At 43.6% G+C, this 21,287-nt stretch overlaps 2 protein-coding genes across 3 annotated transcripts in view; both read right to left on the bottom strand.

The window, feature by feature from the left end:
• Positions 1-1,985: 1,985 nt before the first annotated feature.
• LOC139410431 (mRNA decay activator protein ZFP36L2-A-like) lies at positions 1,986-5,307 on the bottom strand. Its single transcript, XM_071155800.1, has 2 exons — positions 4,928-5,307; positions 1,986-4,690 (listed from the first exon to the last, which is right to left on the bottom strand). Exons 1-2 carry the CDS (start codon positions 4,976-4,978, stop codon positions 3,506-3,508), a joined length of 1,236 nt encoding a protein of 411 aa, XP_071011901.1. The 5' UTR covers positions 4,979-5,307; the 3' UTR covers positions 1,986-3,505.
• A 2,447-nt stretch (positions 5,308-7,754) lies between these two features.
• LOC139410405 (THADA armadillo repeat containing) overlaps positions 7,755-21,287 on the bottom strand; it is a 104,073-nt gene continuing 90,540 nt past the window's right edge. For both annotated transcript variants that reach the window (XM_071155797.1, XM_071155798.1), the window contains exons 37-38: positions 8,758-8,927; positions 7,755-8,527 (exon numbers count right to left, since the gene is read on the bottom strand). In XM_071155797.1, the coding sequence (XP_071011898.1) occupies positions 8,201-8,527; positions 8,758-8,927 (497 nt within the window). In that variant the 3' untranslated portion in view covers positions 7,755-8,200. The remainder of the gene's footprint in view (positions 8,528-8,757; positions 8,928-21,287) is intronic.

The following is a 21,287-nucleotide window of genomic DNA, read 5'->3' as shown; positions in this document are numbered from 1 at the left end:
ATACCCAAGGCCATGACCCTCCCTTCTCTGTGAGATTCACACATGCCCATCATGTTTGGCTGTTATGTGTACATGTGTCAAGACGACATGAATAGAACACAGATAGGAGATTATTTTACATTTACTCTCTTATTGGGTCTCTCCATACAGCGAACGGTGCTGTCTAACTCATACGGGCTATATCATTTGGACTGTTGGGTAATCTGGAGTACTGGTAGCAGAGGGGTGGTAGAGAGCCCTTTTAAATCGGCTATGAAAAGCCAACTGACATTTTATTCCTGCGGTGTTGACCTGTTGCACCCTCGGCAACCACTGTGATTATTATTATTTGACCCTGCTGGTCATCTATGAACATTTGAACATCTTGGCCATGTTCTGTTGTAATGTCCACCCAGCACAGCCAGAAGAGGACTGGCCACCCCTCATAGCCTGGTTCCTCTCTAGGTTTCTTCCTAGGTTTTGGCCTTTCTAGGGAGTTTTTCCTAGCCACTGTGCTTCTCCATGTGCATTGCTTGCTGTTTGGGGTTTTAGGCTGGGTTTCTGTACAGCACTTTGTGACATCAGCTGATGTAAGAAGGGCTGTGTAAATACATTTGATTGATTGATAATAGTTTCATAGCGGTCCTGGATGTTGTCAGCGCTCGATCTGCTCCATCCTCAGTAAACACTACCCTCTCTCAGATGTTCTGGAAATAAGTTCCATGGTAATAGTCATGATGTGGCTCACGCCTTACTGAGCATGACAAAAACAATGCCAGGACAAGCCAAGCTGCTCTCAAGCAACTGGCCACCCACTGTTGCAAAAATAGGAACCTCTAGAAGCAGCCATCCCACCGACCCGGTCAGAAGGAAAATAAAAAAGACTTCGCACAGCAGGGGAGGTGAGGAACTGGGCTCTTCCTGCCGTAATCAGAAGTCAGAGTATTTCCTGCCATTGTAGGAGCATGCACCCCCCCCACACACACAGGTACGTGAACCCTACTTGGCGCAGGCATCATGGGCCCTTCAGCTCTCTTCTTCATAAACACTTAATTATGAAAACCTGAGGACTCTGTAAATATTTGCTCAGCATTTATCACCCTCCCTTATCTTGGCGTGAACTTTCCGCACTACACAGCTTCCAGGGCTTTATTTTCTTAATGACTTTGTGGGTTCTGATAACTTCCCAGAATCGACAATTGAAAATGGGTGGAGAGTTCCTTGAGGGGCTCCTGAAAAACAAATAGTGCTGCAATACCTTTTAAAATGGGTTAACAACTCTCACTTACCCTGCCCGTTTGACTTCTATCTACCTGCTCCAGACCTGGCAAACAGGTGTGAGACCTCTGCAGATTTATTTCAAGACTAAATCATAACAGGAGGTTATGGCTACTCTCATCCATACACAGATGAAACATACAATGTGGGGATGACATCCACACCTGGTATGATCATCCTAATTTGGTATCCTATTAGTGATGTATGGAGACTGCTTTATCACTTAACACTACACCCTACCTACTTACAATTCAGATTTGGTCCAAGATCTGACAAGTATAATAAAACAAAATCACATAAAAAGGTAGGTTCCTCAGCCTCACCTCCCACTAGTGTTGGGGTTGGTTGTTGTGCTGTGGAGGGTCTACTCGAGTCAACACAAAGCCCCATTGGCCCCTAGCCAAGACAAGGTCAGAGTAGGCCTCTGAGGATAGACACTTGATACAGCTATGCCAGAGATGGGTGCGTTCACTAATGACTCAGGCCTTTTCCCCTCAATGATGCTGGGGGAGTTAATGGGGGGGGTGATTTATAACTTAGTGTGTTTTTGTTAGGAGCATGGCAAACCTGAACATGCTAGTATCTTTAGGAGGCAGTATCCTTCCTGTATGAATGATTGAGGGTGTAGTGTTGAAAACAGATGACACTAGAGAAAGATCTTCCCAGAAATACCAAGACACATGCTTCATTCTTTCTGTGAAGGATAAGACCAAGCATCACAAAACTATTTTCAAAATCATTTTATTGGGAGAACTACAAAAGAAAATGTACAGTACAAAGTCTCACACTCAATTTGTAGTGAACTGACTCTCCAAAAATAATTATATTACAACTCAGGTTGTCTTTTTGTCCGTTTTAGTTACATTCAAAAAGCTTTACTTCTGATAAAAGTAGTCAAAAAAATACATAGTGCGCATCCCCTGAACTAGTCAATATCAAACAAAATCAAAAGTAGAGGAATGGGGAATAATAAAATAGTATGGTTGTCCCAGGGTCTTATGATAAGTGGTAACAACCTTCAAAAGTAATTCAGCTCCAACACTACATTCAATTAAAGTTGTGGAAAAGATATATGTAGGAAAAATACTTTATTTGGTTAATATTAAGGCATGTAAGATGGTGAACCCTGTAGGCACTACACAATAATACTGGGGCACAAGGGATTGCTACATTCTTTAGCGCGTGGCTGGAATCACAGTGTGACCTCGTACAAACAGAACACAAAATACTTTTTTGGTTAATTTATTTACTTGGGTTCTTTGTCACCGAGTCTGATCTATGGAGAAAAAAAATATGCAAGGCTAGCTCAGGTTTGGACGGTCTGCACAACCACATTGTTTATACATTCTACAGAAACATCTAGATAAGGATTCTCAAAACACCTTCCACAGCTCTTACAAGCAACCTCAGAACAGCAAATCACACAAACTTTTGTTTTAATAAACGTAAACAAAATTTAGGAAATAAATATCACATACGTTCTCTTAAATTAAGATTTTTTTTTTTTTTTTACTAATTTACAATAAAAATAACCAAGTGAAGTTACAAAAGGAGACCAAAAACAATATATATATATATTACTGTGAAAAGGACATACACTCCACTTTATGCAGATTAATAATGGCGATCATAATTTAAACATAAAAGAATATAGATCTATTGCTTCATCATACTTGATAAATACAGTATGGACAAATTACCAACATATAGCCTACACTTTTCACAAGATAATAAATAAGTTAAATATTTCATAGCCAGTTACGCACTGCTATGTAATCACTCAAAACAGCTAAAACATATAAAATATATTTTCAACCATCTGCAGTGATTTCCCCAAACAAACCTAACTCAGAGTGCTTCAACTAAGCAACAAACTATACTACTCAAACAAACCACTGCGTGGCGCTGTGAAAAAAAGATTAAAGTTCTGGAATGGAAGTTTAAGCTTTCAGAAAGGAACACATACTTAGAAGAAAAAAAATGTACATTGTGTCAAGGCATTTCTTGGCAGGATGGAGGAAATCTGAATCTGCTTTACAGTCTCGTGTCAAGTTTTGTACACATCTATCCCAGGGAAGTGTGGCTTGCCTGAGACAAATACTGCCCTTACTTGCAGCGCAAAAGTGTAAGTCACCGATGGAATGCCTTCTGTTGATATCTAATTCTATACAACCCTCATTACAAAAAGGAAAAACAACTAATGCCATGTCATGGACAAATTTGATCCATTGAAAATAACATGGGATGTTTAGTCATCAGAAATCGACAGCCTGCTGAAGATTGGCAAACGTTTCCCAGCATCCAAACTCGGAGACTCAGAGCCGCTAAGACTCCCAGAAGAGCTGAGGGACCCGCTCGCATAGCTCTCCCGGTCTGAGAGGGAGTCGGGCGGGCTAGGAGGGGAGTCGAACACCGGTGAATCGTTGAGGCGGCGCAGGGACTGCAAGTGGCTCATGTTGTATGAGGGGGGAGAAGGGGGGCACATGTTGGCTTGAATGTTCCCGTAGTAGGCACCATTGAAATGGTTGTTGCCATAGCCGTTTTGCGTATGCAAGGCCAGGGGAGCAAGTAAGGCTTTCAGGTCATGTCCAGGAAAACTGAATGCACTGTTCACACAAGACATGGAGTTGGGAGACCGTACGTCCTCATAATAGTTGAGAGAGCAAGAGGAGTTTGAAGGGGGTGGTGGTGTGCGCGACGTAGGGCTCTCGAGTAGTGGCGACTCAAGTCCGTGATGGCTGGAAAAGCCTGAAAAACTCAGGCTGTGGTGAAGCTTTGGTCTGTCCCGGTTGTACCCAACTTGCTGCGGCACGTCGCCGTTTTGACCATAGCCACAGAGCTCGCGAGCCGATTTGGGTTCCCCCTGCACGTTGGCGTTGCTTGGAGCGGGTCTGCGCTCATCCGCGTTGTGGATAAAATGACAGCGGGGACCGTAGGGGCAGAAGCCAATAGTGTGGAAAGTGCGACAGGGCTCGGTTTTATACTTAGGGTGACGAGACAAATTTCTCAGCTCATGGTAGCCGTGCGCGAACTGGCATTTCTCTCCGTATTTGCACGCTCCGTTCTCCTCGAAGGGCCTGCAGAGTTCGGTCTTGTAGCGGGTGGAGTTGATCTGAGAGCCTGGCTTCTGCTGCACGATCTGCAGCTGCTGGCTGCGGTCCCCATTCTCGCTGTATGTCCGGTCGCGGAACTTGTTCTCCTTGTTCATAATGGCAGTGCTGCTGCTCGTTGCGTTCTCCATCAAATTACTGTAGGAGTTGGCAGAGTACTTGTTGCTGTTGTTGGTCATTGCTTCCATGTTGGTGGTCGAGCTTCTACGGAAAAATCCCGGCGCGAAAGAACTATTGGAGCTGTGTGTAGTCACTGGAGGCCCCACAGCTTTCTTGTCCAGTATGCTATTGATGTGATTCACAGCGTTCATGTTCATATCTTGCTGTTGAGAGAAAAGACAAATTAGCAATGCATTTCCAATAACGCGGTTTTGGACGAACACATGCATTCTCATAAAACAAAACTGCAAACGTACACTTTGTTACAAGTAAAAACTGCATGCGCGTGCCAGCAACACGTTTATTGCAAACTACTGAAAATAAGTGTGCGCTCTAAGTTAGCTAGCCATCAGACTTGGTAAAAAAAATATTTGCCAACTCCAAACAATGGGGAAACATACCTTGTAAAGCATGTCGATGTCGTAGAAAGCGGACAAGATGGTTGCAGACATCTCTTTTTCGGAAGTTCTGTCGCAGTAACGTTACAGTAGCTCTCATAGAGGACCGACCAGGATCCTTCAATGCACGAGGCAACGGTTGTAAAATGGTGCCACGACTGTTTTTTAAAATTTTTATAGCGTTAGAAGGAAAAACGAATGTGCAATTCCAGCGGTGGAGAGGAATCAACAAGTAGGTGAAAGTTCCTTGTGTGTTGCAGGTTCTTCCTTAGTGAAGCAGTCTGGCTCGGAGCTTCTCTAACTGCTTTCCCTCTGCACATGGATATAAATGCTTCGCGGTGGCTCGCGTGGGTGGAGTTTTCTGAAGTTGTAGCAAAGTTTTCTGCAGGGTACGCCCCCGGTATTCAATCGTCTTCCAGTCACTGGTTGGCCGCCTTGAAATTGTACCCCTCCACAATTCTATCACACCACGAACTTATGTAAAGTTCCATAGAATTTGTCATTAGAATACTAATACTGGGAATTAAATAGGAGCTCTATGCTTGAATCTAGCAATAGCGTACAGTAGTAGTTGCTGGAAAAGTTACTTTTTTTGTACACGTTTAGGCAAGTACAAACTGTAAGGACCACTGCTCTCTCTCTCTCTCTCTCGGTCTCGCACGTTTGAGAGGGATAGCAAATGCTTGGGGACATCGTATGAATGAACGCAGCCAGAGTGCAATGTATTTTTGTTGTTGTTTAGGTTTGTACCCGAGTGGTTGCATAATGATATCTCCCCCCGAATGTATGCCCTAGATCAGGGCTCTAAAACCATGTTCCTGGAAAACTATTGTCCCATAGATTCACTCCATCGCTGATTTCTAGGGCATCCGATTCATATAGCGTGTTGATAAACGGAATCAAGTTAGTAACAACTGGGGTTGGTGCGAAAACCTACAGCTCTCCAGGAGCAGGGTTGGAGAAGCCCTGTGCCTGGTCTCTTACAAAATACAAAATATAATTTTCCACTCCAACGTAGTGAAATAACCGACTTATTACAACAACAAAAACATATACATTGCATAAGTTGAATTGTTGTGCAGCACAGTTCATTTACACAAGATGGCTAATTGAAATATAACAAGGACACACGAGTACAAAGTAGTACTCATTGAAGCCACTCAAACACAGAGCGTTCAGCCATCTATTCTATACTTGTGGCTCAACCGCACACAACCTCAGAATACTGCACCGAGACTTGACTGAAGGAATGTGAATCTCTGTAAAAAAAAATATTTTAAAAAGCAGTGGAACACTGCCCCCCTGAGAGCAACGCCCAAAATGATTTTACAGACTTGAGCGCCACCTGCTGAGGTGCAAGGCATGATTTCAATTTAAAATAGCCTATTTTGTCAGTGTGATGTAACAAACACTAACACCATCCGAAAGCTATGAAAATGTGAGAATGAAAATACTCTAATTTGGAGCTGAACCAAGTTCACAGCCACACCATAGAAAGACTGCATAATTAGCAATGAGGTGCAGAGCAGCATGGCTATACTAGGGTCCCACAAGGGATATATTTTCGTTTGGAGTATGTTACAATTCTGTAGAAAACATATCACCAAAAATTGCAGGTTTCTGTGACACCAGTTACCATCAAGTCTTTCCCAATTGCCCAAATCTGAAAGTGTATTGTGCTTCATTCAATAGTCATACTGTGAGTAATTCAGCTGCTGAGAGCTGGATATAAAAAAAGCCAACAAGCAACAGCCGAAACCAAATGACAACGGGTTGGATTCTACTACTACGAACCTTTAGATTTGAGCTCGAGCGTTTATGATAAATAGTCTAATGACAAGGCAAGCCTCGTACTTTTGAGAAATCCCTTGATCATGTCCTCATCCTCAAAAAAAACAAAAAACTCTCCCATCAGACAGTGCTGTTGTTATTGGGGGGTGTTCCAAGCGTTCCAAAAAACATGACAGAATTTTTACAGTAACAGGGAACGTTGCCAGTACTACAGAGCGAGACTGCCCAGCTGTCTGCACGGGTCGCAGGCACGGGACAGTGGACCATTGTATTGCCCTCCTAATTACGTAACCTAGGACACCAAGGGGGCATAAAAACCTAAACAAATGGTGGAGAAGAGTCCACTGGAAAACAAGTTAAATATATGAAAATGACCTCTCTTACAACATATCCGAGGACAGCTGTAAACAGAACAAATTGAATTACGAGTGTAATTTAGGGTAAACATCTGCGTTAGCAACCCCATGCATTGTCAACAGATTTACTCCCTCCTCCCCATTAAAACCACACTGTTGGTGCTTCTGTTTTTGAGGACCTTATGACTCCGGGTGTTGTGTGGATTTCATCTAAATGTCCGAAGTGCACAACATCCTTGGAGGCAATGTTTATGTAGGGTAGAGTGCACTGTATACATGTCGCTGGTTCGAATCCCCAAGGCCGGCAAGGTGTATACATTTGCCGTTCTGCCCTTGAGCAAGACAGTTAACCCCCCCAACAACGACTGCTCCGCTGGCGCCGATGACATCGATTAAGGCAGCCCGCACCTCTCAGATTCAGAGAGGTTAGGTTAAATGCAGAAAACACATTTCGGTTGAATACATTGTTGTGCAACTGACTAGCCCTTTCCCTTTCCCTGTTACAGTGTAGTGTATATGAGAACAGTGCACGAAGTGTTCTTTTTCACATGTAGAGCTAAAGGAATACTATGTCCCAGCACATAGGTTGAAGCCTCAGTGCTCAGTCCTGTTGTACAAGGTGCTGTGAGGACACATACATACACATAACGCCCTGTGGTTGTTTTCAAAAATTACGAGGCACATGAATTAGGCATCTTTAATTTGAAAAACAGAAACAAAACTCGAACATAAACACTTTCCGCAGTACATTCCCTTCTAAAACAAATACAACCGCCGCTGATTAAAATGTTAGTCGTTAAAATGTGTACTGCTTGCATAATTGTTCAAATCAAAATATGTATTGGAGTAGCGAGACCGTTGATGCATTTCCAGGCACTAAGTGATGTCTCATAGCTGAAAAATGTAATTCCATAACTGTGGTTAATAGATCATACTCCACCCCCTTTTCACCATCAGTTATCTTAACAAGTGAAGACTTGACAGAACTCCAACCTGCATATCTATCGAGAGGGTTCAATCTACAATACAAAATCCACCTTTACTCTGGTCTTGACCCCGGAAACCGACCAAGAATGTAAACTTACTAGTGGCTATGGTGTCTTAGACCGACATTGATCTTCCCTGGTCCTCAGCCTGACAGCCCAGTCTGTCTCAGGGTCCCCAGTATAGCCAGAGCCAGTGTGGCCCTCTCCTGCTGTAGGGCCAGCCGGGCATGCTCTATGGTGCAGGAAAACTGGGGCAGGGCTGGGAGGCCCTCTAGAGCCTGCTGGGTGGCCAGGGATAGGGCCTCTGCCTGTGCTGAAAGTCTGAGCAACTCTGCCTGGTTCTGGTTCAGAGCCGTCAACCCTGGGGCCTTGAAGAGGACACCCAGGTGTCTGTGTAGTAGCCGTGCCCACTGGACAGGCTCGGCCCAAAGGTTCAGATCGCCCTTCTCAAACAGGAAGTCCTCTTCATCCTGAGCAGAGGAGATGAGAATGAATGGAAGATGAGAACTATTGTGTTCAAATGGAAAAGGGTAAAGAATGGATTCAGATTGAATGAAGTACATTTAATTATTTAATGCATTTCAGAGATTGGGATGAAGATACTCTGCCAAAGGGCATAGACGTCAACTCTCCATTCCAACTAATCTTATCCAGTTGAATCCCAACTCTTCGGGAGGTGTGTGTGTGTGTGTCTCCTTACCAGGCCAGTTGCTTCTGCTGTGGCTGTCTCTTGCTCCTGGTCTCCCAGCAGCCACTCTGTCAGGGTGAAGATGCCCATTGGCACCTGCCCCCACAGCTGGAACAGCTGGCATAGCAACCCCACACCCATGTCCAGGGCAACAGGTGGGCACACCGAGACACAGGCCACATCTAGGGACACAGGGGACAGAGTCAACAACATGAGGTCAGGGTTCACATACCTACTTTCACATTGTGGGAATCTGGAGAGAAGAGAGAGAAGTATGGTTTGGAGAGCAGGGGAGTCTTTAGGGGTGAACAGGCACCAGAACGAGAAGCACTGTTCTAGTACAGCAGCACTGACGACGCTACAATGTGGATGTTCTTTTGGTTCACAACATCCGTCACCATTAGGCCCAAAGAACACTAAATAAGGAGCAGGAGAAGAAAAAATGAAGTCTGCTCCCAACCGGTTGCCTGACACAGGATCAATGCCAAGCTTATACACAAGATTGATGCGCTTCTGTCTTTATGTTCCAGACCAAGTGTGCGTTCTCTTCTGAGCCTGGAACCTATTATGGGAAAGAGATTTAAATAAAACACACACCAAGGATTGAGCTGGGAAAGAGTATGGGAGAGAGCACAGGAAGAGCGTAAGTGAAGAGAGAAGAGACGGCACTTTAGACGGGAGGACATGACAGTATTAACGCTCATCCAGCAACAGCCTCTAGCCCTAGATGTAACGAATCCACGCATCAATGTGAAAGCTCTCCGCAACTGTGTGCGTTTTTGTGTCTTATTATCCCTTGACCATGCCCAAAAGGGGACTTTAAAAAAAAATAAAGAAAAGTGGGGGCATCACCTTAACCCCCCATCAACATCATCCCAAACCACTCCTTAACCACCACCACCCCAACAGTGCTGGGGATAGTGGCTGTTCAGGAAGATTGGTGTTCCCTTCTAAAAGGGGGTGTAAAACCAAGGACTTGAGATTCATGGAAACCCACTCCGAACCTAGGAAGATTGTAATTGTACGGTATTATCAAGGATTTTGTGTGTTGAGCCGGAGTGGCATGTTCCTTTCTCAAACCAAAGTGTTGCGCCGCCCCCTCTCTGGGTTGTCCCAGCTCTGGTGTCACCCCAGCCATTCATCCCAGAGGGGGAGAGAAGGTGACAGGCTTCACCACTGGACCTGGCCCAGCATGCTTCAAAACACAACCAGCCCCAAACATTAAGGCATAATAGGAAACTAGCCACTTTTCAATTGATGAACTTTTGGGAGGTTTCACACTTCACTAACACGATTTCCCCTGGTCTGTCCTCGGCTTACAGTACTCAACATCCACTACACTCCTCTCAGGGGATTGGCTTTCCCCTGCTATTAGTCATGTGTGTGTGTGTGTGTGGTGGGGCAAGAGTGTCGGTGTTAGAGTGTGTTGTTTATGTGAGTAATAGTGTTTATCTAACAATCTTATCGGAGAGAAGACGGGGCAGTGCCACCATCTTCCTGTTGGTTAATGGGGCTGGCAGGGAGTGACTGACCCACCACTACAGTTGGCATTCAGTGGCTAGAATAGAAAAAGAGTGTGGAGAACAATCCAGGAGTATACACGACACAAAGTATATGGAGTCCCACAATTAAAAAATCTCATCATAAAACCATAACATGAGGAAAGGTACTGTAGGGCATTGTATGAGCTACAGCTGCACTGGAAATAGATTTAGACTCATTTCAGAGAGATCAATGCCTGTTCCAAGTACTGCCCTTCAGTCACGTCAACGGTATTCCGGGGGGTGAGTTTTTCCCATCCGCCTTGTTTCTGCACCGTTACGCAGCCAGCAAGCTCTGTGCCATGTTTCGCTATGAAACAGAGCCAAATTCCGTCGGGAAAGCAGGATGCTTAATTCCTGAAATCAATGTGGTGCGAGTCTTGGGCTGGAACTAATTAAAAAAAAAAAAAGTTTGGACATAAGGAAAGAGAGACGGGATCTTTGGTGTTCCGCAAATCCGGGACATAGTTTCTGCAGCTGGGGGGGTGTCGGGTGTACCAATGACAGAGGGCTGTAATGATAGTGGTAAAATAAGATATATTGGTGGACCCTCCTGCCTTCCTGGCGTCATCATACTGTGTGTTGGAGTGTGAGGGGGGAGTTACACGCCCACGCTCCATTCAGCTGCTCAGCCACCCACATCAGAGAGATAGGGGCCACAGTACGCCACTTCTATGCCCAGTTTTAATACCCCTAACCTTGGGAACACACAGGCCCCTGCCCCAGACCCCTCCACCTGCATTTCTAACAAGGCCCTGCTTAATCTTTCACTCCCCACAGATCAGAGAAACACATTTTGAGTGCTGATACACAAAATGGTGACAATCTTGGGTTACTACGGTGTAGGCTTTTGTATACCTGTATATGCTCACACACATTCACTGGCAGTAACACACACACACACACACACACACACCAGGGTTTCGTGACCGAGAAAATGTTAATTTGCCGGACCCATATATGCATTAGGTGTGTAATCCATTAGGGCATCCACCCAAGGTGCTCAGAACGACAGAAATGACACACTTAGATTATGGTAATCTTAACAGAACATGCAACACCTGTAATGAAGCTGCCACTAAAGTGTCATTTTCAAACATTTGCCAAAATGCAATTCACAGGGAAACACAATTTTAAACAGCGCACCTGATGCAAGCGGTTCCATATGTGACAGAAATGAAAATCTGTTGTGAATCTAAAAGACTCATCAACTAGGATAGTTTGCTAATATGACTAGGGTTGTGCTTTTGGCTTCTGGACAACGAAAGAAAGTTGATACGAAAACCAATAGAACAGGAGATGCTGGTTATGGCATATGAGGAAGTCTTTATGAAATAATTGCCTCCAGATTTCAAAATGGTCGGATTTTGCCTAGGCTACTTTGAAGCAAGGTAAGACACGCTTCATAATATGAAGTAAAACGTTCAGGTTTCAAACAATTAAGTATCAGTTCTCAAAATGCATGCCTCCAGCTCACATTGCAAAGGGGTGGGTGACGCGCTGATAGCCTGCCTACCGTTGCCTATGTACATGAATGGTGAATAGAGGCCGCTTCAATTACCAGTTGAGAAATAAAAAAAGAGCCATTTTTAAAATGGTGGCCATCAAAACAAGTTAACACGCAATTCCATTTCGAATTGCTGCGCAATGACTGGGATAATATAAAAGCATGTTTCACTCCAGAAGCAACGAGGTGAGGAGCTGCAGCATCAGCACTCACTGAGGTGATATTCCTCTCAGAATAGGCTCTTTATATTGTGCACGTGTGACAAATAAGATACACTACATGACCAAAAGTATGTGGACACCTGCTGGTCGAACATCTCATTCCAAAATCATGGGCATTAATATGGAATTGGTCCCCCCTTTGCTGCTATAACAGCCTCCACTCGTCTGGGAAGGCTTTCCACTAGATGTTGGAACATTGCTGCGGGGACTTGCTTCCATTTAGCCACAAGAGCATTAGTGAGGTCGGGCACTGATGTTGGGCGATTAGGCCTGGCTCGCAGTTTGCTTTCCAATTCATGCCAAAGGTATTCGATGAGGTTGAGGTCAGGGATCTGTGCAAGGCAGTCAAGTTCTTCCACACCGATCTCAACGGACCTCGTTTTGTGCATGGGGGCATTGTCATGCTGAAACTGGAAAGGGCCTTCTCCAAACTGTTGCCACAAAGTTGGAAGCACAGAATCGTCTAGAATGTCATTGTATGCTGTAGCATTAAGATTTCCCTTCACTGGAACTAAGGGGCATAAGCCAAACCATGAAAAACAGCCCCAGACCATTATTCCTCCACCAAACTTTAGTTGGCACTATGCATTGTGGCAGGTAGCGTTCCCCTGGCATCCGCCAAACCCAGATTTGTCTGTCGGACTGCTAGATGGTGAAGCGTGATTCATCACTCCAGAGTCCAATGGCGGTGAGCTTTACACCACTCCAGCCGACACTTGGCATTGTGCTTGGTGATCTTAGACTGCTCTGCCATGCAAACCCATTTTATGAAGCTCCCGAAAAACAGTTCTTATGCTGACATTGCTTCTTCCAGAGGCAGTTTGGAACTCGGTAGTGAGTGTCGCAAATGAGGACACATGATTTTTACGCACTACGCACCCTAGCATCCCTTTCTGTGAGCTTGTGTGGCCTACCACTTTGCAGCTGAGCCGTTGTTGCTCCTAGACGTTTCCATTTCACAATAACAGCACTTACAGTTCACCAGGGCAGCTCTAACAGGGCAGAAACCTAACTTGTTGGAAAGGTGGCATCCTATGACAGTGCTACGTTGAAAGTCACTGAGCTCTTCAGCAAGGTCATTCTACTGCCAATGTTAGGCTATGGAGATTGCATGGCTGTGTGCTCGATTTATACACCTGTCAGCAAGGGGTGTGGCTGAAATATCCAAATCCACCAATTTGAAGGGGTGTCCACATACTTTTGTGTATATAGTATACATGTAGACAAACTAAAATAAACGCACCAATTTAGTTCCACTGAATTATGCAAATGACCGATAAGCATGACGTCAAACGTATTTACATCGACTGGTATGTCCATCAGTAGCTAGGTTTCTATCCAATTGGGCGACAGATTTTCATGCGAATATTCAAAAATCCGCATAGAGATGCATTTCCATCAAATCGACTTGTGGCAGATAAAAGGCAGTGCGTGATGACGTAGTGCACATAAAAATACCTTGTCTGATTACATTTCCATGTACCCTTTTCCCCTCATCATGTACCAACTAAAAAATACAAGTTAAACAGGTTTCCATCACATTTTCAACTCTGATGGTTTTCTCACAAAAAAAAGTGCGTTATGTAGCGAGTACACTCTGGTATTGGTACATGCACTCTAGCCAAGAGCGCACTTTATCTGTGCACGGTTGGCTAGAGCGCACATTTAGCCTACTCGATATGACGGTTATTTCAGACACAAAAAGGTCCCAACTTGTCTAGTGTATTTAGTTTGATTGACATTTGGAAGGTTTACCAAAATTTTTTATCATCAGGACTTTATCCGACATGTACTTCACCTGCATAAAAACGTTAGATGGACACTTGGTTAATTAATAATAAAGCATTATTTTACAAATGGCAGTGTTCATTTCTCCCGTTCAATTTGGCCGGCAACAATTAAAATGTATCGGCTTTTCATATAAGATTTTGCTAAAAGCCATCAAGGGAAACCCTGACACACACACTGGAGATTGTGCAGAGGTGCGGAGACCAGGACGTGAGTGAGTGAGTGAGTGAGTGAGTGAGAGAGAGTGAGTGAGAGGTGTTGGTGTGTGAAATAAAAACACTTTAGAGCCCCAACTTCCTCCTATAGCTCAACGAGAACCAGTGTGCGAGATAAAGACTATAGCCTCGCAAGAAGAGCCTCTACTCTAGTAATCAATAACAACAAATCACAACAATCATGAACATATAAAAGTCGGTTGTACTACGCCAGTGCTGGTGGGACTATCTGGCCATCTCCAGACCAGTCTAAAATAACAGTGACACTCAGGAGTGATTTTAGTTCTAATTGTACGTGATTTTCTCCACTTGCGGTGACAACTACAGAATATTACTTCACCTCAAAGCTTTTTCTTCAGTTGTCGTCAGTAGACTAAGCTGGGCCTCAGACTTGACAGAAGGGTGCTTCCAGGCTAAAAAAGAGACTTGATAGTTACAACACATAAAAATGAACGTCCCAATATGTATCATTTTGACAATATACTTATTTTACTAGTTGGCTTTACCTGAACCAAAACGCCAGGATTTATCCTTCATAGCTTGTTCTCGTTTTTCTTTTAAAATAGGCAGTCAATTTGTTTTCAGCACTTTCATTTCCATGACTGATCAAAACTAGGTTGTCATGGCTCTCTCTTGCCCCCTTGCAGCAGACATATGGTGAGCAATTTGTTTGAAACATCGAGTCGCAAATAAAATCAGTGTCGAATCACTATACATATAGAAAGGGGACGGGGATACATAGTCAGTTGAACAACAGTGCAGTCGGGGGGCTAACTTAATAGATATACACATCATCGGCGCCCGGGGAGAAGTTGGTGGGGGTTAACGGCCTTGCAATACATATCGTATCGGCAGCTAAGTATCGTGATCATATCGTATCGTGAGGTCCCTGGCAATTCCCAGCCCTAATGCATGCTCCATTCATACACTACTAACCCTGGTTTAATGACTGAACGATTCCCAGCCCTAATGCATGCTCCATTCATACACTACTAACCCAGGTTTAATGACTGACGATTCCCAGCCCTAATGCAAGCTCCATTCATACACTACTAACCCTGGTTTAATGACTGAACGATTCCCAGCCCTAATGCATGCTCCATTCATACTCTACTAACCCTGGTTTAATGACTGAACGATTCCCAGTTAAAAACAGAAAACGTGGTTTATAGGTGAAAAATCTGCATATCCTCCTACCATCATGCTGCTGTAAGTGATTGGACAGAGCGGCACACACACACACTACATAATATTGAAGTTAATATTGACATAGGCTGAGAGCGTGGATTCAATGATGGTTCATTGAGAATGGCCTGACAGGTCAGCACAGCCCATAAGACCACTACTGTTGATGCTATTCAGTCTGCAGAGAACCACACTTTATATCTGAACTATGAGGTTGACAGTTCAATGCCACTGAGCTAATAGGTAACTAAATGCTGAACATTCTAAATGGAATAAACAATAACATCCACAACTACAGTTGTCACCGTAATTAAGTAACATAATTAAAGGTGATAGAGACAGGATTTTTTGCATTGTAGTTTCAGGAAATGTCTATGATATATCTGGCGCTAATAGTGGAATGATAGTAGCTCACCGGTAATACTGTGAAACTCGATGCACAGTACCAGTCAAAAGTTTGAAGAAAAACAATCTTACTATTTTCTACATTGTAGAATAACATTTAAAAAAATCAAAAGTATGAAGTAACACATGGAATTATGTAGTAACCAAAAAAGTGTTAAATCAACATGGATTTTATATTCTTCTGGTCAATGCGGTCATCAAAGCAAAAGGTGGCTGTTTTGAAGAATCTCAAATATAAAATCTATTTTGATTCCATGTGTGTTATTTCATAGTTTTAATTTCTTCACTATTATTCTACAATTGAATGAGTAGCTGTGTCAAAACTTTTGACTGGTACTGTACATCCACAAAGAAGAAACCATATAAAACTGCAACGCCTCTTCTCCTGTGAGTTTGGTAGTCCAGTGAGCGATTGAGTGTTGTAGTAGATTTACGTTGTTTGTAGCTAGTGTAGTAATACCTGCATAGTACTGTAATAACCACAAGGAACGGTGTTACGACTCGTGTGGCCCAATCATTTGTGGCCGAAAACAAGAAGCAAGCAAGCTTTGAAGTCGGGAACAGTTTGTCCGGTTGAAGCGAGTGGATTGGAGTATGGGAACCGTGCGCACGGCTACTTATATGGGGTGCTAATTTCAACCCAAAGGACTTCGATGGCTTAGTTTAACCAGTGGAAAGCAGGAATCGGAATGAGACTGACTGAATCCAGGTGCTAAGCTGAGTGTGAATGTGAAGCCTGTGACATCAATTTCCTACTGACCAACTAGTACATTGTGGAGACAAACCAGGAAAATTCAATGTGGATTTACCTCACTATATCGCTATTGGATTAGCTAGCTGACTCTCACTCTGGAGGACGAGTCTTGGCTCTTTTTTCACTTTGGTAGCTAACTCAGCTGTCAGCCTCTATACTTTATATCAGCTGGTTTTTTGGTGGGTTCCTGCCTGTGCTAGACTAGTTGTTATCCGGCTTACTACTTAGCTATGTCGACATTGGTGGTTGTCTAGCTGGCTAGGCTAGCTAGCAGTTTTAAAAAAAACTTCAGCTGGCTTTACATACAGTGGAAGTCGGAAGTTTACATACACTTAGGTTGGAGTCATTAAAACTAGTTTTTCAACCACTCCACCAATTTCTTGTTAACAAACTATAGTTTTGGCAAGTCGGTTAGGACATTTACTTTGTGCATGACAAGTCATTTTCCAACAATTTTTTTACAGACAGATGATTTCAATTATCATTCATTGTATCACAATTATGTTGGGTCAGAAGTTTACATACACGAAGTTGACTGTGCCTTTAAACAGCTTGGAAAATTCCAGAAAATTATGTCATGTCTCTAGAAGCTTCTGATGGCTAATTGACATCATTTGAGTCAACTGGAGGTGTACCTGTGGATGTATTTCAAAGCCTACCTTCAAACTCAGTGTCTCTTTGCTTGACATCACAAAATAGATGGCATCATGAGGGAGGAAGGTTAGGTGGATATATTGAAGCAACATCTCAAGACATCAGTCAGGAAGTTAAAGCTTGGTCGCAAATGGCCAATGACCCTAAGCATACTTCCAAAGTTGTGGCAAAATGGCTTAAGGACAACAAAGTCAAGGTATTGGAGTGGTCATCACAAAGTCCTGACCTCAATCCTATATAATATTTTGGCGGCAGAACTGAAAAAGATTGTGCGAGCAAGGAGGCCTAAAACCTGACTCAGTTACACCAGCTCTGTCAGGAGAAATGGGCCAAAATTTAACAAACTTATTGTGGGAAGCTTGAGGAAGGCTACCCGAAACGTTTGACCCAAGTTAAGCAATTTAAAGGCAATGCTACCAAATACTAATTGAGTGTATGTAAACTTCTGACCCACTGAGAATGTGATGAAATAAATTAAAGCAGAAATAAATCATTCTCTCTACTATTATTCTGACAATTCACATTCTTAAAATAAAGTGGTGATCCGAACTGACATAAAACAGGGAATCTTTACTAGGATTAAATGTCAAGAATTGTGAAAAACTGAGATTAGATGTATTTTGCTAAGGTGTATGTGAACCTCTGACTTCAACTGTAAGTATTCAGACCCTTTACTCAGTACTTTGTTGAAGCACTTTTGGCAACGATTACAGCATTGAGTCTTCTTGGGTATGACGCTACAATCTTGGGACACCTGTATTTGGGGAGTTTCTCCCATTCTTCTCTGCAGATCCTCTCAACCTCTGTCAGGTTGGATGGGGAGCGTTGATCCCACAGCTATTTTAAGGTCTATCCAGATATGTTCGAACAGGTTCAAGTCTGGGCTCTGGCTGGGCCACTCAAGGTCATTCAGAGACTTGTCCCGAAGCCAATCCTGCGTTGTACTGGCTGTGTGCTTACGGTCGTTGTCCTGTTCGCCCCAGTCTGAGGTCCAGAGTGCTCTGGAGCAGGTTTTCATCAAGGATCTCTCTGTACTTTGCACCATTCATCTTTGCCTCGATCCTGACTAGTCACCCAGTCCCTGAAAAACATCCCCACAGCATGATTGTGCCAGCACTATGCTTTACCATAGGGATAGTGCCAGGTTTCCTCCAGACTTGACACTTGATATTCAGGCCAGAGAATCTTGTTTCTCATGGTCTGAGAGTCTTTAGGTGCATTTTGGCAAACTCATAGCGGGCTGTCATGTGCCTTTTACTGTGGAGTGGCTTCCATCTGGCCACTGTACCAAAAAATGACTAATTGTTGGTGTGCTGAAGAGATGGTTGTCCTTGTGGAAGGTTCTCCCATCTCCACAGAGGATCTCTAGAGCTCTGTCAGAGTGACCATTGGGTTATTGGTCACCTCCCTGACCAAGGCCTTTCTCCACAGATTGCTCAGTCTGTGCCTCAACAGAATCCTGTCTCGGAGCTCTACAGACAAATCCTTCGACCTCATGGCTTGGTTTTTGCTCTGACATGCACTGTCAACTGTGGGACCTTGTACAGACAGGTGTGTGCCTTTCCGAATCATGTCTAATCAATTGAATTTACCACAGGTGGACTCCAAGTTGTAGAAACATCAAGGATTATCAATGGAAACAGGATGCACCTGAGCTCAATTTCAAGTCTCATAGCAAAGGGTCTGAATACTTATGTAAATAAGTTTTTTTATCTGTTTTTTGTCATTTTTGGGTAGTGTGTAGATCGCTGAGGAATGTTTATTTATTTATGATTTATTATTATTTATTTATTAGACTAATGAATCAAAATGTGGAAAAAGTCAAGAAGAATATTTTCCGTAGACACTGTACTTGCAAGGTATATACAAAAGTATGTGGACACTCCTTCAAATTTGTGGATTTGGCTATTTCAGCCAGACCTGTTGCTGACAGGCGTATAAAATCAAGCACACAGCCATGCAATCTCCATAGACAAACATTGACAGTAGAATGGCCTTACTAAAGAGCTCAGTGACTTTCAGCGTAGCACCGTCATAGGATGCCTCCTTTCCAACAAGTTTGTTTGTCAAATTTCTGCCCTGGTCAACTTTAAGTCCTGTTTTTCTTAAGTGGAAATATCTAGGCGCAACAACAGCTCAGCCGTGAAGTAGTAAGCCACACAAGCTCACAGAATGAGACCGCAGAGTGCTGAAGTGTGTAAAAATAATCTGTCCTCGGTTGCAACACTCACTACCGAGTTCCCCAACTTCCTCTGGAAGCAACATCAGCACAAGAACTGTTCATCTGGAGCTTCATGAAATGGGTTTCCATTGCAGAGCAGCCACACACAAGCCAAGCGTTGGCTGGAGTGTTGTAAAGCTTGTCGCCATTGGACTCTGAAGCAGTGGAAATGCTTTCTCTGGAGTGATGAATCACGCTTCACCATTTGGCAATCGGACGGACGAATATGGGTTTGGCAGATGCCAGGAGAACGCTGCCTGCCCCAACGCATAGTGCTAAACGTAAAGTTTGGTGGAGGAGGAATAATGGTCTGGTGCTGTTTTTCATGGTTCGGACTAGGCCCCTTAGTTCCAATGAAGGCAAATCTTAACTCTACAGCATACAAAGATATTCTAGACGATTCTGTGCTTCCAACTTTGTGGCAACAGTTTGGGGAAGGCCCTTTCTGGTTTCAGCATTACAATGACCCAATGCAGTAGCATAGCTTAATCATGATGGGCCCAGGTGCCCAAACAAATTACGGGCCCCCATCCCCACCCATATTTCCCTTAAAATGTAACTAATTTAGCTGGTAAGGCTGTCTGGTAATATTACTAAGCATTGTAACAGCAGAGTAGAACCTAATCTAAGGGCACATTTGAAGCAGTTACCAGAGAAGCCGCAATATAGCCAATACATTCAGCACCATGGACGCTGTCAGAAATTAACCCATAAGTCGATCAGCACCACGGAAAGCAGAAAGCGGTCAAAAAACACCCTATTTTATCTGCTAATAATAGGCAATAGCCTATATTATAAAACATAAATATATAGATCCACCTCGACAGAAACACCGAAACATAGCTAATTACCTAGTACATGCTCGCTGAGGTTATGCACGGTGGCAAAACTGACATACAGGTATCTCAAATGATCTAACTCCTGCAGAGGCCTATAGCAAAAACACCAGCAAATCAATGAAGTGGAGCATTTAAAGAGATAGCTTAAAATGGCAGCATGCCTTTAAACAGTATATGATGCGTATGCACTTACTATTATTACTATAGCCTAGTTAAAAAAACTAGGATGACAATGAAATGGCTCAGCGGCTGTGCACCACAACATGGTTTCCAAAGACAGATCGAGCATAGTCATAGATTGACAAGCAATGTAAATTAATCTCAATAAAGCTTGATTTATATAGGCTGTCTGGGTAGCCTGCCCTGTAACAATCTAAGCTATACTCACTCATTTGATTGGCATTCGACGGGCCTTGCACTCTGCGAAGTCGTTGATTATGGCATTCAAATCTATGGCCCTGGTGTTTTCAATGGACAGAATGTAAAACCCACACAGTCTCTCCTGTCCCGTGCTGCTGCTCAGGTATGATTTCATTGTTGTCCGTTTTGAAAAGGAGCGCTCGGCACTGGCTACCGTTACAGCGATGCTCCTTTCTATGACTGCCTGTAAATCCACAATGAGCATCTTGGCCAGGTCTCTAACTGTAGTGTGCTTTGCTATTTCCTCCTTACAATAGGCCCTGAAAGAGAGTAAATGGCCAGGGAAGATATATCTTTGCTGTAATGTTCAGCCAGACGGCTGGCGGTCTCGTAGAGTTCCTCATCTGCATTGGCCAGTGTAGTGGGATGGATGGAGTCTTTTAAATCGGTTTGACAGCTGGTGGATAACGATGTCAAGGTTTGCATTAAAGACGTTGACTCTAAAACTACTTTCCCCATCAGACAGTCGCTCGTCCTCGCATAGCTCATCAAAATGACGCCTCACCTTCCTTCTCAGAGTGTCTTCAAATGCGCTCTGAGCTCCCCATTTGTCGGCAAGGGTTTTTGCAGTGACTTTATCCTTCTCAAAATCCTGTCCGGACAGGACCCCTATGTCCTTGAGTAGGCTGACTGCTCTGTGCAGGTCTGCATCTTTGGCCTGTAGCATTTTGGAGACGACGTTCCCACTTTCTAAAACCTTAGTCTGCAGAACAACAAAACAAAATGTCAGTGCTGCTGCATCCTCCCTCTCTTTCTTCTTGTCACTTAAAAGCACAATGTTGGTGAGGTCCT

The sequence above is a fragment of the Oncorhynchus clarkii genome, chromosome 1 (genome assembly GCF_045791955.1).
Source record: "Oncorhynchus clarkii lewisi isolate Uvic-CL-2024 chromosome 1, UVic_Ocla_1.0, whole genome shotgun sequence".
NCBI classification, from domain to species: Eukaryota; Metazoa; Chordata; class Actinopteri; order Salmoniformes; family Salmonidae; genus Oncorhynchus; species Oncorhynchus clarkii.
Note: the sequence above shows the minus strand (reverse complement) of the source record. Positions and strands in the feature narration are given on the sequence as shown.